The sequence below is a fragment of the Carassius auratus genome, chromosome 27 (genome assembly GCF_003368295.1).
Source record: "Carassius auratus strain Wakin chromosome 27, ASM336829v1, whole genome shotgun sequence".
Taxonomy (NCBI): Eukaryota; Metazoa; Chordata; class Actinopteri; order Cypriniformes; family Cyprinidae; genus Carassius; species Carassius auratus.
Window position 1 is genome coordinate 5,393,865 of NC_039269.1, and position 17,036 is coordinate 5,410,900.

The window sequence follows — 17,036 nt, forward strand, 5'->3', positions numbered from 1 at the left end:
AAAATATTTTAAGAAAATACAGTATTTAATAAAATATATTTTGATAAAAATATTAGAAATATCCATCAATTATGAAACAAATTTAATTTTAGAGTCATTATCATCAGTTTTAATTAATATAAAGTAATCAAAAGTTCAGTAAAGCTTGAATAATGTTCCAGAACGCGACAGAATCATTGATCTGGTTCTTGATTCTTCTCTAACTCCTGGAGATGTCGTGATGACGTACGGCAGGTTCTGAGCTGTTTCTCCTAATCAGGCCGGGTCTGGTCATCACCTCGCTCGCCCGCTCCTCAGCGCCGCTCTAATGGAGTAATTTACCCAAACACGCTTCCCCTGCGCCGGGTCACCGGGGCTCGTTCCACCAATTAACACGGGTCTCCTTCAGCACCCATGAGAGACGCTCGCTAATGACCAGCATGTGTGAAATCACAGCCGTCTCTCTCTCAGCACATGTGAAAATGAAGCTCTACAGGAGCAGAAAATGTGATTCTCTCTCGCTCTAACGGAAGGACAGATTTTCATTATATTCACCTGAAATTGAGGGTCAGGTGACAGAGAGACAGAACATTACATGTGACCAATACCCATCTGAACACACACACACACACACACACACACACACACACACACACACACACACACACACACACACACTGTGCAAAGGGAAGGGCATGATTAATGAATTAAAACTGACAAATTAATTAAAACAGCCAGATAGTAGTAGTACAGTAATTTTACTGTTGTACTTTAAAAACTATTGCCAGATTGTGCAGTAGATCCCTTCAGAATCTCTAATCAGAAATAATAATAATAATAGTTTTTACCAAATAGTGCAGTCCTTAAGGATGTTTGTGTAGAAGGATTAATAACATTAATATAAATATGAAGAAAATAAGTCATAGCCATAATTAGTATTGTAATTTTACTATTGTCCGGTCAAATGCAATTATCACATTGATCATATTTTACTTTTTCTTATTTTCCTGATTTAATTTAACAGCAGAATATTACAACGTTTTTCAACAGTCTTATTTTCTTATAATTAATTAATATTTTTTTAATGCATTTATAATAATAATAATAATAATAATAATAATAATAATATAATTACTATTATTATTATTATTATTATTATTTAAACGCAACATTTTGAACAAATTGTGGAACCCAATTGTGGCTTTATATTATTATTATTATTTATTTTTTATTTTTAATCAGAATTAAAAAAAAATTATTTATAGGCTATATTATTTATTTTTATCAATTTCAATTCCAATGTGTTAAAAAAAGTCAAACATTTAAATATCAAACATATTTGTGACACCATAAGGGTCAATTTTTGAAACTTAGACTGAAGTATGACAATATTTGTCCAACTATTTGAAAATCTTCTACATGAAAACCGTACTCGATTAAGAGCAGTTTGTGCTGCATGTTCCGGGGGCGTGGTTTATGTAAATTTCAGGGTTTGTGATGTCACCAACCCAGGAAGTAGCTTGTTGTAGTCCCTACGAGAAACTTTTGTAGGCATTAAACTGCCAGAACTTTCAAAGACAATATCTCTGTTTGCGTTGAACGTTCAGCATCGTAACTTTGCAGATATTGTTTACGCTCAAACAGGAATATTACACACCTCTTTAACTTTACAACAAGTATCTGATTCCTGAACCTCACCTGGTAGAAGTTGGGCCAGTATGTGCTGATGGCGAGCTCCACCTGAGTCCAGCTGCGTCCAGCGGGTCCAGACGTGTTCCACACAGGTAAACCCATCGGGCTGTTGTTCTCCTTGATGTAGACGTTCAGATGTCCCGGCCGTCCTCCCTCTCGTCCCGCCAGGTAATACTGGAAGATGACGCAGTGCGTGTCGTTCTCCTTCAGCTGCGGCGTGAAGAGCAGAGCCTTCTGACCCGAGAACCGAGCCGTCGAGTTCACCATCATGAACGCAGAACCTGTGGAACACAAACCACAAATAAACCAGTCACTCTGTGCTCTTCTGGACGGTTTGATCATCAGTCGAGTGAGTTACTGTGAATGAAACGTATTTGAGTTGTGTTCTGACACACTTAAGTTGTAAAACTCTCCAGAACGGTTTCATCAGTTTTTTTACTGTACATTTCTACGATAAGCTGCTACTACTAAATATAATGTAGAAACTTTAATTTTCAGTAAAACCTTTTGTTGATGTTATTTTAAATAAATATTTCATTATTAATAAACATTTATTTTTCATTTTACAGCAAAAAGGTTAACATTTTAATATTTCTTATTTTGTATATTTTTATTTAAATAACAACAACAACAATAATATTTAACATGGTATATTTAATAATTGTATTATAATATTTCTTATTTCCTTAATTTTATGCTTTCGGTTTTCACTTTAATTTTAGCAAAAATCTTCAGTAATTGTGTTTTTGTGCTTTGTAAAAATATGTTTATATATAGTTCTAGTTTCAGCTATTTTAATATATTTACTAAAAGTTAAATAAAATATAAATATTAATTTTGCTTTGGGAACTAGCTGAAAATAAGTTAAAGACTATTTTAGAAATTACAAAATATAATAATAATAATAATAATAATAATAATAATAAATATTATATTTTACAAATTACAAATAATAAGAATAATAGCAGTAGTAGTTAAACAAAAATAAAATTAGAAATGTTAATCAGAAAAACAAAACAATTAGAGTCTTTTTCAGTCAAAAGCAGCAGATAACTGGTTTGTGTCGTATGAACACGGGTCAGGACAGGATTATTGCGTGTTCAGATCCGTGATGAGTCTCACCGTCACACACGGCTGTGTTGATCAGACATACGGAATACATTCATGTGTTTATCAACATGTTCAAATCAGCGACGGTAATTGATTAAAGAGGAGCCACTTCATTAGGGAGCAGCTTAATTCATCTTAATTAGCATTGCTAATTAATCTATATCTGTTTCAATCAGACTGCTGCCAGATTCAACACACACACACACACACACACACACGCACGCACACACACACACACACGCACGCACGCACGCACGCACACACACACTCTCACACACTGGAGGAATGCTTAATGCTGGATGTGTTTCATCTTTTGTCTTCTCCAGATGTTCACTGATGGACTGGAGTGCTGTGGATTATTGTGATGTTTTTATCAGACTCTCATTCTGACGGCACCCATTCACTGCAGAGCATCCATTGATGAGACACTGATACAGTGCTACATTTCTACAAACCTGACGAAGAAACAAACTCCTCCTGATCTCTGATAAACTGTTAGCTGATCTATTCCTTTAACAAATATAGAGTAATATAGAAACGTCACACATCATCAAATGTCTAGCTGCTTCTGAACAGCGTTATTAAATATGAAACAAGAGCACTTTATATATTTACTCTCTCTGATACGATGTTGAATTAGTTCTGAAGGAGGCTGTGTTAATCAGGGTAGAGTCTCAGTTCAGCCTAACGAGCTCTTCCTGTCCGTGGTCTGTAATGAGTGTGTTTGTAGAGCTCCACATCTTCACAATAATGCATTCGGCCCAATTAGTGAAGGCCAGCTTCTGATTGGACGAGAGCCACTGCACTAATGACCCTAACGACCACACATCACATGACCCCAGTCTCATTCGTTAACATGCGTTACTTGACATTAACTGTGAGCAATGTGTTTCTCATTAATTAACCCTTGTTACATGTTATTTTATTATCTTTGATATTCTACTGTAATTTTTAATTCGTATCTTTAAAGTGTTGCTGTGCATTTTAAGTTTTCATTTATTTACCTTAACATATACCGTAAGAATAAATGTTTTAAAAATCACATTATTTTACTTTAAAATACTGTTAGATTTGTTAATTTTGTTTCTGCAAATGAAAAGCATAGATTAGCTTAGTTTAGTCAATTAATAAATTTTACTGTTGTATTTTATTGTAAAAACTCAAACACATTTTGGCAACACTTTACAATGAGATTTTATTTGTTAGTTAATATATTAACTAATAATAAACAACATTTCTAGTTGATGTTTATTTTCAACATTTATTAATGTTTTTTAATGACCAAAATTTAAACTATTTTGCATTTAAATTACATATTTGTATTAAAATAATTAAAAATTAAAGGAATATAAATAAATTAAATAATTTTATTTAATGCACTGTCAACAAGAACTTTAATATTTAAATATTTTTGTTACCTAACATTAACAAAGGTTTATGTGATGTAATAAATGAATAAATGACAGTTTGTAAATTACGTAAACATAGTTAATTGGATGAGATCTAATTAATCACACGTGTGTCGTTTATTTATTTATTTTTATCCTCGAGTCATTCACAGATTTAATAAACACGCTTCATGTGCTGAATGAAAGCCTAGTTTAATGTGAGCTTGTCTGCAGCGAGACGATCTTCAGTGTGAAACAGGTCTGAAGGTGAAAGCATTACCTGCACAGAGGCTTCACTAGAGCATGCTGGGATAGCGGCCGCGCTAACGGCTGAGCTAATTAAACACAGCTCGGACACGCCGGGCATTATTATTATCAGAGACGTGTGCTCACAGATCTCTACATCTGAACACAGAGCAGCCTGAAATAACCACGCAGACCTTTAACGAGAACAGCCATGATTCAATTAAATATGATATTATACTTTAAAACACCTTAGTGTTACCATAGTACTGTACACATCTGAAACTAGATGTGTGATGCTGAAAAGAAAATAGCAATATTACTGTGAATAGCTATAAATAAATATTTAGCAAATAATTATTTTATGTAAATAACATTTTTTATAAATATTTAGTTAAATAAATAAATATATTTTATTTAGTCAATTAATGGTGCATGTCCAAATAAAAACATTTTAATGTAAATAGTTGTTTTATAAATAATTTCAATAAATATGAATGTCCAAATAAATTTATTTATTTATTTTCAATTAATATTTAGTTTAAGAAATATATTGTTTATTATTTCATTAAGTAAATTAATGGTGAATATCCAAATAATTATTTTATTAAATGTTTAAATAAATTAACATTTAGTTGAATAAATATTAACCAAATACATGTAACTTGAAAAATTGTTTCCCAAAATAGATGCCATTAAAATTAATAATTAAATCATTATTTAAAATGTACATGATAATTATTTTTGTTTTTAATTTTGAGAACTATACATACATATATATATAAAAATATATATTTTAGCTTTGCGTCCCAGAATTGCATTCACATTGTAATCATTTACTTTAAACTGTAATAATTTTTCACAGTTTTACTGTTTATTTGAAGAAATAAATGCATCATTGGTGAGCAGAAAACGGTCGTGTATATATAGTAAGTAAATATTTCAGGTCAAAATGGTTCGGCTGACAACAAAGTTTGGGAATCCCTGATTTAAAGTGAATTGAATCAGCATCTAGGTGTAGATGATTAATCTGAGCTGTATAATTATCAGAAATCTCCTCTCTTACATCCCTAACGCTGCGAGCGACGGCTGTAATTTCCAGTAATGACTGGTGCTCATTATTCTGTTCACACTCAGGTCCTGGACCCTGTGAAAATCATTATGTGGCAGAAACGCGAGGGAAGGGGCTGCTCTTTAAACTCAAACCCTCCAGGTCTCATTTGCTAATAAAACCCGGCGAGGTCAAAGCCCGAGAAAAGGCCCGGCGGCGCCTCTCAAATGTCAGTGTAGACAAGCCTGTTCTCACATTGTGCCCCAATCAAACACGCTCTCGCTGGGAGAGGAGAATAATGGCCAATGAGCCGGCCTGCTTTAGTCTGACTCTGACGATGAGGACGGAAAGAACTGTCTGGCGAATGAAAGCTGAAGAACTTTCATTAACTTTTCTGTCTGTCGGCTAATTGGCCAGCACGCTTTAATGACATTATCCACCGTAAAGTCACCGTGAACGCCGTTAATTAATTCAGAGTCATGTGAGGAGTTTGCCAGTCAAACACTGAGAACAGAAAAACACATTTGGGTTATTATATGAAGAGTTTATTAGCTGTTTTTTATCATGTTATCATGTGTTAGCTGGCTGCCTTATTCCTAAAACCTACTCAAAATAACCCAAGTGCAGATTGAATAACTGGAATTAGAAAAATAAAAAATTTTTTTACAATTTTTTGGCAATAATTTAATATCTAGATGAGTCTACGGGGAAATACAGTAGAATTACAGTAAGACAATAAGCATAAGTTATGATGCTATTAAATTATTAAATATTATATATAGACACGGATTACTACTAATAATAATAATGTTTTCGAAATAAGGTTCTTCTAAGGCTTCAATTTTATTTGTTCAAGAATACAGTAAAATAACATAAATCAGAATGATTTCACTGAAGACTGGAGGAATGATGCTGAAAATACAGCGGAGCATCACAGAAATAAATTACACTTTAACACAGATTCAAACAGAAAACAGCTGCTTTACATTAGAATAATATTTCACAATTTTTACTGTATTTTGATTCAATAAATGCAGCTCTGTTTTGAAGAAGAATCGTATCAACCCCAAACTTCTGGGTGTGCTTCTACTCCAAAAACAGGCTTTATTTTGGTTATCCTCTTTCTCCGAGAGGTTCTTATCATCTGAGTGAAGCAGAAGGACACTATCTTCTGTCCTATAATCATATAACGGCTGGTTTCTGTCCTGTTTGACTTTCTCTCAGCACAAACATAATTAGTGTGTTGTGGCCTGATGCTAACGACGGATTCCTGAGAGACGCGTGTCGTGTGATTGAAGCTCTGATGTAATTCCTGCTCTCCTTCGCTCTTCACCACAGAAGAAACGTCTCTTCGCTCGACCTGCTCTACACACAACTCTTCATCAGTTCATGAGGAGGTGAAAACACATCACATCTCAGATCTGACTTCATTAGATTAGGAAGAAATATGGATTTCACTGCTTTTGATCTGGAGAGACGAATATTCAGGATTTCTGTCAGGTTTGCTTACACACCTTTTCAAATCTTTGCCTATTTTATTACAAAACTTGACACACGAATCCAAGAACTGCACACAAAATGCTAAATCTCTATCAAAATGAAGCATTGCATTTCAAATATCACAAACACATGTCAAAAGCAAACAGTTGTGAACACCATTGCCTTAATATTAATTCCTGCACATACACATTTGAGTGTTGTGTTCTGCAAAAAGTGTCACGAGTCAAAGTCTGTGAATTAGTGTGTGATCCTGTAGATCTGGTGTGTGTTTCTGCTGTTTGAGTGTCAGCTTTCACAAACTGTGTGATGAGGAAAGATTGTGTGTGAAACCAGCTGAGAAGAGGTCAAACTTTTAGAAATTCTATAAAAAAAAGATTTATCAAGAGAAATTTTGTAAATAGAGATTTAAGAGTCATTTATCTCAAAGGAAACATAAGAGTTTTTAAATATGTTTTTAAGAGTATTTCTTTTACCATTTCACAAATGTAAATTGAAAAATTTTCTTTAAAAAAAAAAAAAGATGAGTTGAATCATTTTTTTGAAGAATGCATTGATATTTTAACTAAAAGAGAGAATGAGATTTGTTTTGTTTGTGAGGGATCTCCTCTGTGTGTGTGTGTGTGTGTGTGAGAGAGAGAGAGAGAGAGTGTTAGAGTGCAGATGACTGTGTGTGTGTGTGTGTGTGTGTGTGTGTGTGTGTGTGTGTGTGTGTGTGTGAGAGAGAGAGAGAGAGAGAGAGAGAGTGTTAGAGTGCGGATGACTGTGTGTGTGTGTGTGTGTGAGTGTGTGTGTGTGTGTGTGTGTGTGTGTGTGTGTGTGTGTGTGTGTGTGTGTGAGAGAGAGAGAGAGAGAGAGTGTTAGAGTGCGGATGACTGTGTGTGTGTGTGTGTGTGTGTGTGTGGTTTCTGACACAAATCAATTCCACTGGAGGAAACACACTGTGCTCAGCAGCTCATTTCACCTCCTTTAGAATCACTAGTGTATGACACACACACACACTCACACACACTCACACACACGCACACACACGGAGCAACACGAGGACTACTGACACATCGATATTCTTCAGTCGAGTCACATTTATTTCTACAGTGCTTCATACACTACAGACTGATCTAAAGCAGCTTTACTCTCATAAACAGGAAGATATTGTTTAAATGTTGTACTTAAAACAAAGTAAAAAAAAATGAAAAAATATATAAAAGGACAACAAACAAAAACTACAAAAAATAATGATAATATTACTAAAACCTTAACTGAAAAATAATTGAACCCTAACCCTAACCCTAAATATGAGAACTATAATAGTATCTGAATGATAGTATAATCATCAGTGGTGTGAGTGGAGTTAAATCTAATAATATCACTGTCTTTTTAACCTCTTTCAGAATTGTAATGATTTTTAGTAATATTGATTTACCAAAAAGTTTTATGTGCATCAGTGACGAACAGACAAACGTGCGTCCAGGAACATGAATTATTAAAGTAAATGGAGATAATCCTGATTTCATGTTATATTTATGACCCAAGAGCACAAAACAGTCATAAGGGTCAATATTTATGAAATTGAGATTTCTACATCATCTGAAGCTGAATAAATGATCTCTCCAGTGATGTGTGGTTTGTTCGGAGGACAATATCTGTCTGAGATACAACTATTAGAAAATCTGGAATCTGAGGGAGCAAAAAAAACGAAATATTGAGAAAATCATCTTTAAAGTTGTTCAGATGAAGTTCTTAGCAATGAATATTACTAATCAAACATGTGTTTTACTGTGATACAGATGACTGTTTCTGTGCTGCAGGACACTGACAGGTTTAAACTGAATCATTCGTCTAATCTAACAGACAAGATGTTCACAAAACTTAATCGTAATATAAAAAGCACATTAAATAAAAAACAAATATTCAATATATTGGCCAGCACTACCAGGCTTAAACACACAAACAAAGCGCTCGATTAAGCATCACATTTATGAGGAAAACAATATGCATTCCTTCTGGATCGGCGTCTCCATTAGTCTGATTCCTGAGGTGCTGTCAGTCCCAGAGTCTTCGTCTCAAATCAAATGAGAGGCGATCAATGCAGCATTAAAGAGAGAGAGAGACGCTCCAAATACGGGAAAAGCATCCTAATGACTTCCAACACGCCACCACTGGAGGAAAAACCCTTTCATCAAAATAGATTTGCCTGTTTTGATATAAAAATTCATTCCCAGAGCTTCTGTCTTTCCTCCATTAGCTGATATCGAGCGCCAGCCGCTTTTACCGTAATGTGAGCGATAACCGGCTGGTTACTGCTGGAAGTTTCCTCCGAGGACCGAGGGTTGATTCTGCTGGGTTTATTCTCTAATAAAGTGCGTTAGTGATCGCACAACATCTCAGCCCATGATTCCCTCCTCAGAGAGTTCAAGCAATCCTCAATAAAGAGCTCAAAGAAACCAAACCCAGCAGATTACACCGTATCATTCTGCAATCAAAACCACCTACAGCTCAACCGTTACAAGCATAAAAAACCACTAAAGATTCAGATACGAGCAGATATAAAAGCAGTCTGAGAGTGATCTGCAGTCGTGCTACTGATTTCTACTGACTGATGGAGATTATTTCAGGATTATGGATAGTAAAATAGCAAATACCATCAGTGACCTCAAGAAAACAGTGCTCAATAACCCTAAAATATGTTCAATGACGTCCATGTAAAACTAACAAAACGTAATATTTCAGAAATCATGCATCGTGCCAATCAATTCAAAGCATCAAATCATCAGATGAACATTATTTATTTCTACTTTGAGACTTTGAGAGCATTTTAAGACCCGGAGGAACCCTGGATAAACTTAAAACTGAACGGGTTCAAATCCCAGACGTGGGGATTCATTAAAAACCTCAGACAAATGCTCCAGAAGACTGTCCTGAACGTGACTCTGCTGAAACAAACCGCTTAAACTGAACCAGCCTAATGTGATTAACCGCACTGGTCTGCTTTGATGGTTTTAGAAGGTTTAAATGGTCAAGCTGAGGAATCCTGGATTAACTGAAGAATAACTGACCGAGAGTTGCTTTAGTTCTCCTGAGATCCATCATGAGGCCATTGAGAAAACAAGATTGTTTTTCTGACCTCATTGGCAGATATTTTATTATTCTTGTTTTATGCAAATAATTACTTAATTTTGATAAATTAGACATAGAATAAACCTTAATTTCTTAAGCATTTTTGCTTCAAGCAAATGCATCTCAATTTAATCTTCATAATGGATTCATGCCCATTTTGATCCAGAAGAGATTCATTAAAATATCTCCAAAATACATAGTTTTTATTAAGGGAACAAAACTTAGAAAATTCACATTAACACAATTTTTCTAAGAGTAAAAAAAAAAAAAAACTTTTGCAGTTGGGGTTTATTATTCTAAGACCCATCACAAAGTCATTGAAATAAAACTTAATAAAATAAACTTTATTAAATTTAAAGAGAAAGTAAGTTTGTTTTTTCCAACCACATTGGCAGATATTTTATTATTCTTGTTTTGAGAAGAAATACACAAAACTTTTCATCACTTTTTGGATCATTCTTGGTACTTTCATGGTCAAAAGTGAACAAAGACTTTTTTTCCCAAAGGAAAACAAGTTTAATATATATTTTTTAAATTATCTTTCATTATCATTGATTGTTAATGTTTTTTTTTCGTATTATTATTTAGAATTCTGAGGGGATTGTATGACACAATGCAATATTCCTACAATTTTTATTAGCATTTTTTTCCCACTGTCACTTTTGATCGCCAAGTGTTACTTTTTATTTTTCGACCTTTAACATATCCAAATCATGTCAGTGATTTTTATGTGTGTTCACATAGCAAATGTGAAAAATTCCACCATTTTTCTCCCAATTCTGATAAAGCAAAAAACAGTTAAAATTCAAAATGTACATTTTCAGACAGTTCCAGGTGAAGAGGCCCATTGAGAAGCTTGACCTTGACCCTACAGTACAGATCAGTACAGATGATCAGCAAACCACAAAAAGCATGAACCTCCATTAATGGATCAATGATTGATCAATGCACAGGTCTCACCTGACGGCACCCATGGGTCAATCGAAGGCCTTTCACTAGTGTCCATCTGCTCCCAGTCCAGCTCATCGTCTCGTCCTTGGGTGTATCCGCAGGACGAGAAGGGCTTCTTAAAGTCACAATCTCCTGCAAAAAAAGGAAAGACATTTATATTATCAGCGCTTTTCCAATTACCATGCCTGGAAATGAGAGATTCCTCCTCCTCGCTTCTTTCCGTCATGATGCGGCCGCTTGTAATGCAATATGCCAAACAACAGCAGCGCTTAAACCGAGATGGAGAGCAATTTGAAGCGAACGCGCGGCACAACACATATATTACCATCATTAGCTGCGCCGCATACCAATTTCACAATGACAGAAATGAAGTGTCCAAACTCTATCATCATTAAACACTGGGCTGCCGCCGCGCCAGCGAGCATAAATGTGATTCATTTCACAGCGGCGTGCGACCAGACTTCCCCTTCACATCATCTGCCGTCAGCTCTCATTCATCTTAATTCTCCTCACGGGACACACAACGCCGACCGACATCTGCACTTTTAATTTCTGCAATAAACCGGTGAGAATAAACAGAGGAGCTGTCTTTACCAGCACATTAACATGTAAAGGATTCTGTGGCTCTTTGAGTTTCAAACGCTGATGTTTTTTGTTGGACATCCCAACCAGACGGACTCAACCATGGTTTGGAAAGAGTTTGATATCAGACTATCTATTGCACACTGCAAAGTTATCATTTTATTTTAATTTAGGGTTAGGGTTAGGGTTATTGTTTTCCAGTACCAATATCTAAGTGTTCTTGAATCAAGATACATTTACTGTAGAATCAAAATGACTTTATAAGATATTGCATCTTTTGAGTTAATGCTTAAAGCAAGAACAAACATCTGCCAATGTGGTCAGAAAAATAAACTTAATTCAAAGTGAAAATATTTTTTCTGTCCTCATTGGCAGATATTTTATTACTCTTGTTTTGAGCAAAAATCTCTGGATTAAAAAAAAAAGTATCTTGATTTAACCCTACTAACGGATTCAGGTTCATTTTGACCTGGAAGAGATACGTCATAAAAACTTAATTTTTAGTGAGGGAACTAAATTTATTTATTTATTTGATTGTTTGTTTGTTTTTTACAATAGGTTTTTAATATGTATATCTTTTAAAATAAAACAAATTGTGTTTGTGGGTATGTGTAAAAAATAAAATAAAAAAATTTGTAAAAATTGTATGTGGAGTTATATTAATGCCAAAATTGTTGAAATAAATTTAGCCTTTTCCCCATTTCTCACAGACTTTTGGACTGAATTCGGTTGATGAACAGGAATATGTATGCCAATTGATGAACCACTGCAGCATGAAAAACTGATCACTTTTTTTTTTACCTAAAGCTGAAAAGTTGGGAAAATGGGAAAATATTGAGTTTTGATGATTCTTCAAATCCAAATGGGCCTGTAATGTGAAAATAGTCTACAGATTGTGCATGCGTTAATAATGTTTAGACATTATCTCAGGAAAATAATAGAGAAACACTGAGGAAAAACATCATTTCTTTGCAGTGCAACTAACCAGCTGCTTTAAACATCCAAACTTCAGCTTTAATGTAAAAGTCTTGCTGTGCATGAATGTCAAAGTCAGATTTATTGATATAACACAGCATAAATTGAAAGTGCTTTACAACTATAAACACACAGCCCTAAAAGAATAAAACTGCTCTTGAATTTAAGCATCTTTGACTGTAAATTCAGAAGTTTAATTGGAGCACGGCCGTGACTGATGGACCTCTGCAGAACTACGACCAGCTTCCGAGTGAAATTATTGTTCAAGGCTGTAATTATGGGTAAACAGAAATGAACAGGTGCGAGGAAACGATTATTGGCACACTTTTAGCCCCGTCTCTTACGAGCGCAGCGCTGAGATTTATTCTGAGTGCATCTGAACGAGCCGACGCAAGGCCAAAAGTTCTGTGCACTCCAGAGCAAATGGAAAATAATGGTGAAATAAATGAATATTTCAGGACGCAGCGCTCGCACACTCACTGTAAATCAACACAGGAACTGCTACACACACACAAATCATCAACCAAACACCCATTTAACACACACACACAAACCTTCCTCTGCGCACAAATGGACAATAATGCTTGCATAAACAAGAAAAGCAGAAAAACACCTTTTACATGCCAGATCTGATCAATCACTCTTGAAGCGTAATGACTGAGTGTGTGTGTGTGAGAGAGAATGTGTGTGTGTGTGAGAGAGAGAGAGAGAGTGTGTGTGTGTGTGTGTGTGTTCAGCTGCTGATATATATATATATATATATACAGTCAGTGTGTGATTCAGTCGTCAGGCTGTTAGTGTGTGTGATGTTTTAAAGCCTCTGCTTCACTGATGACAGATATACTCCATTGTCTTCCTGCAGATTCATGCAGTAACTGTTATCTGATGATATATTCGGGCCTTTGTCCGCTTACACGAGCGAGAGAACGGCAGATTCAGTGAGCGCTGAGAAGAGAACGAGCTCATCTTCTGTTCTGTGCGTGTCAGGAAGACACTGGAGGTGACAATAGAGACAAGCAGCCTTGAAAGAGCCGCTCTGACAGCAGCGAACAGTACAGAGGAGAGAGAGAGAGAGAGAGAGAGAGACAGACAGACAGAGAGAGAGAGAGAGAGAGAGAGACAGAGAGAGAGAGAGACAGAGACAGAGAGAGACACACAGAGAGAGAGAAACTTACTCTTAGTTTAAAAATTCTAGTTTATATATACACACACACACACACACACACACACAGGTGCTGGTCATATAATTAGAATATCATAAAAAAAGTTGATTTCACTAATTCCATTAAAAAAAGTGAAACTTGTATATTATATTCATTCATTACACACAGAATGATGTATTCCAAATGTTTATTTCTTTTAATTTTGATGATTCTAACTGAGAACGAAGGAAAATCCCAAATTCAGTATCTCAGAAAATTAGAATATTGTGAAAAGGTTCAATATTGAAGACACCTGGTGCCACACTCTAATCAGATAATTAACTCAAAACACCTGCAAAGCCTTTAAATGTTCTCTCAGTCTAGTTCTGTAGGACACACAATCATGGGGAAGACTGCTGACCTGACAGTTGTCCGAAAGATGACCATTGACACCTTGCACAAGGAGGGCAAGACACAAAAGGTCATTGCAAAAGAGGCTGGCTGTTCACAGAGCTCTGTCTCCAAGCACATTAATAGAGAGGTGAAGGGAAGGAGAAGATGTGGAAGAAACAAGTGTACAAGCAATAGAGATAACTGCACCCTGGAGAGGATTGTGAAACAAAACCCATTCAAAAATGTGGGGGAGACTCACAAAGAGTGGACTGCAGCTGGAGCCAGTGCTTCAAGAATTCTGGATTTGGGATTTTCCTTAGTAGTCAGTTATAATCATCAGAATTAAAAGAAATAAACATTTGAAATATATCAGTCTGCATGTAATGAATGAAAATAATATACAAGTTTCACTTTTTGAATGGAATTAATTAAATAAAATCAACTTTTTGATTATATTCTAATTATATGACCAGCACCTGTATATATATAGAAAGAAACAGTACTTATTTTTTTTTAGTTTAACTTCAACTAAAATGAACAGTACAAAAAAAAAAAAAAAAAAAAATACTGTTTAGACTTATAAATTACTATAAATTAAAAGTAGTTGTTAGGGATGAATTAATGTGGATTTTTGATTGCTTGTGTTTGAGAAAGAAAATCAAGACACTTCCTGTTATATTTGTGTGTGTTACACAGAGAATAATGTGCCGTGTTTTGTAAAAAGTGTTGAATTTCAGTAAGTCTGTGAATTAGTGTATGATCCTGTAGATCTGGTGTGTGTTTCTGCTGTTTGAGTGTCAGCTTTCACAAACTGTGTGACTGTGTGTTTTGTAATTAATTTCTTTCTTTGAAAACCAAGACAAAACAGTAAAAAGCCAACTTCTGCCATTTAATTTATGCAATTGTGTAGAACTTGGCTCTCCATCAGCGTCAAAGCATTGTTTGATGCGTGATCTGCTGTGTTTACAGTCGAAGCGACTCGTGTGGGCGGAAATCCTCCGTAAGAAACTCACGATTCTTCACTTGGGACAGAAAGCAGGTTACTGCTGCTTAATATGTGGAGTCATACATCAAAAACACAAATGCAAATCAAACCTGTGACACGAAGCCTCTCCTGAACACTTCACACGCGGCTCATCTCTCATATCTGCTCAAACACACTCTTCATGTCGGCCCATTGATCATCTGTGTTTGCGCTTCTCAAATGTGTTTGTTTCTAGAAATGTGCATAAGTCTCAGACTCCAGGGGCCCGGGGCCGACTGGATTCAATCAGTGTTTGCTCTCGATTGTTCTGCGCATCCGAACACACAGCACACATTTGATATTCTGATGGAGCTGCGGAGGGACGAGGAGGAAAAACTGCCTTCAGTAATCCTGATTCTGCATTTGGGTCATTTGACGAGATTCCAGCAGATAATAATAATAATAATAATAAATAACAATAATTAATAATAATAATAATAGACGCATGACCTTTGACATCATCAACATGAGACTTGGGAACTGTTGTCTCATTCCTTGGAGCCGTTTGGTATTGTTATAAATATAATATAATATAATATAATATAATATAATATAATATAATATAATATAATATAATATAATATAAATGATCATTTATGGCATTTATGCATTCAGGTTTTATTTAAATAACTAAAAAATAATGTAAAATCAAATTCAAATGCAATATTATACAAAAATCAAATAATAAAAGAAAAAAAAAGTAAAACATTTTTTTTTTACAAAAATGTAACAATTAAACAAATTAAAAATGTACAATTAAAATATTAAATATAAAGAGATATGAGATTTTTTTAAATAGTTTATCCAGCCTGATATAAAAGATTTTTAGATAAAGTTTCAACCTGTTCCTCAAACAAAATATGACAGATTTAACTGTAGGCGAAACGTGTTATCATCCACCCTGAAGGTTTATTTGTGATTAAAAATAAAGTACAGCTAATAATAAGCTAAACTTCAAAAGATATTTCACCCCCAAATCATGATTCTTTCATTAATTACTCATTTAAGCCTGTGTGACTTCCTTCTGTTCAACAAACGAAGGTATTTTGGGCTCCAATCGTGTTTTGTTGCCAGAGTTCTTCTTCTCAGTTCAGCAGAGACAGGTTTGTAACGACGATTATGATGATGATGAGTAATTAATAACAGAATGATCATTGATTTTAAAGTCTATTTAATTTACTATTCTAACTTTACACCGTTATATAATCAGCTGTGCTTTATTAAGCATTAGATCACGTGACCTCTATTTGCACTCTCATTGGTACAGTAGACACCAAATCATGTCACTGCTCATTTGCATAAAGTTCAGCTCAGCCAATCATGTCTGTGTCTGAACACATTGAAAAGTATAAGGGTCAAATCTCGCAGCATGTTCAAATTGTTTCTAATTCAGAACTTAATATTCCTCAAGTAATTGTGTGGAAATTATTAATTATTAATTTATTTATTTATTAATCGAAATTATGGACCTGCAAATCATATTTAGTGTGAATAAAAGTTGTCAGAGTTTTAATGCCTCTAGTGTTCATATGTAAATATTATTATTGTAAGTATTATTATTATTATTATTATTGAATATTCAGCTTTGCATGACATTAAATAAACTAAAGTATATTAAAATAGAAAAATATTTTACAATATTACTTTTTTATTATTACTATTATTTTTTAATAATTAAATAAATGCAGCTTTGGTGAGCAGGAGTATTTTTTGAGAAAAAAAAAATCTGAATGAAAAATTTTGAACAGCAATATACAGTATATTGTATGTGTATATACATAAAAAGGTTTCTTTGTACAGACACACACACACACACATATAAATATGTAATTTAATAATATATAATAATACTATATAGCCCATTATTTAATAAAGATATGACAGATGATTCG

General features: G+C 34.6%; 1 protein-coding gene across 7 annotated transcripts in view; it reads right to left on the reverse strand.

The window, feature by feature from the left end:
- Positions 1–17,036, reverse strand: part of LOC113045177 (receptor-type tyrosine-protein phosphatase mu-like) — a 139,392-nt gene that overhangs the window by 87,618 nt on the left and 34,738 nt on the right. For all 7 annotated transcript variants that reach the window (XM_026205377.1, XM_026205379.1, XM_026205378.1 and 4 more), the window contains exons 2-3: positions 11,038–11,160; positions 1,678–1,952 (exon numbers count right to left, since the gene is read on the reverse strand). In XM_026205377.1, the coding sequence (XP_026061162.1) occupies positions 1,678–1,952; positions 11,038–11,160 (398 nt within the window). The remainder of the gene's footprint in view (positions 1–1,677; positions 1,953–11,037; positions 11,161–17,036) is intronic.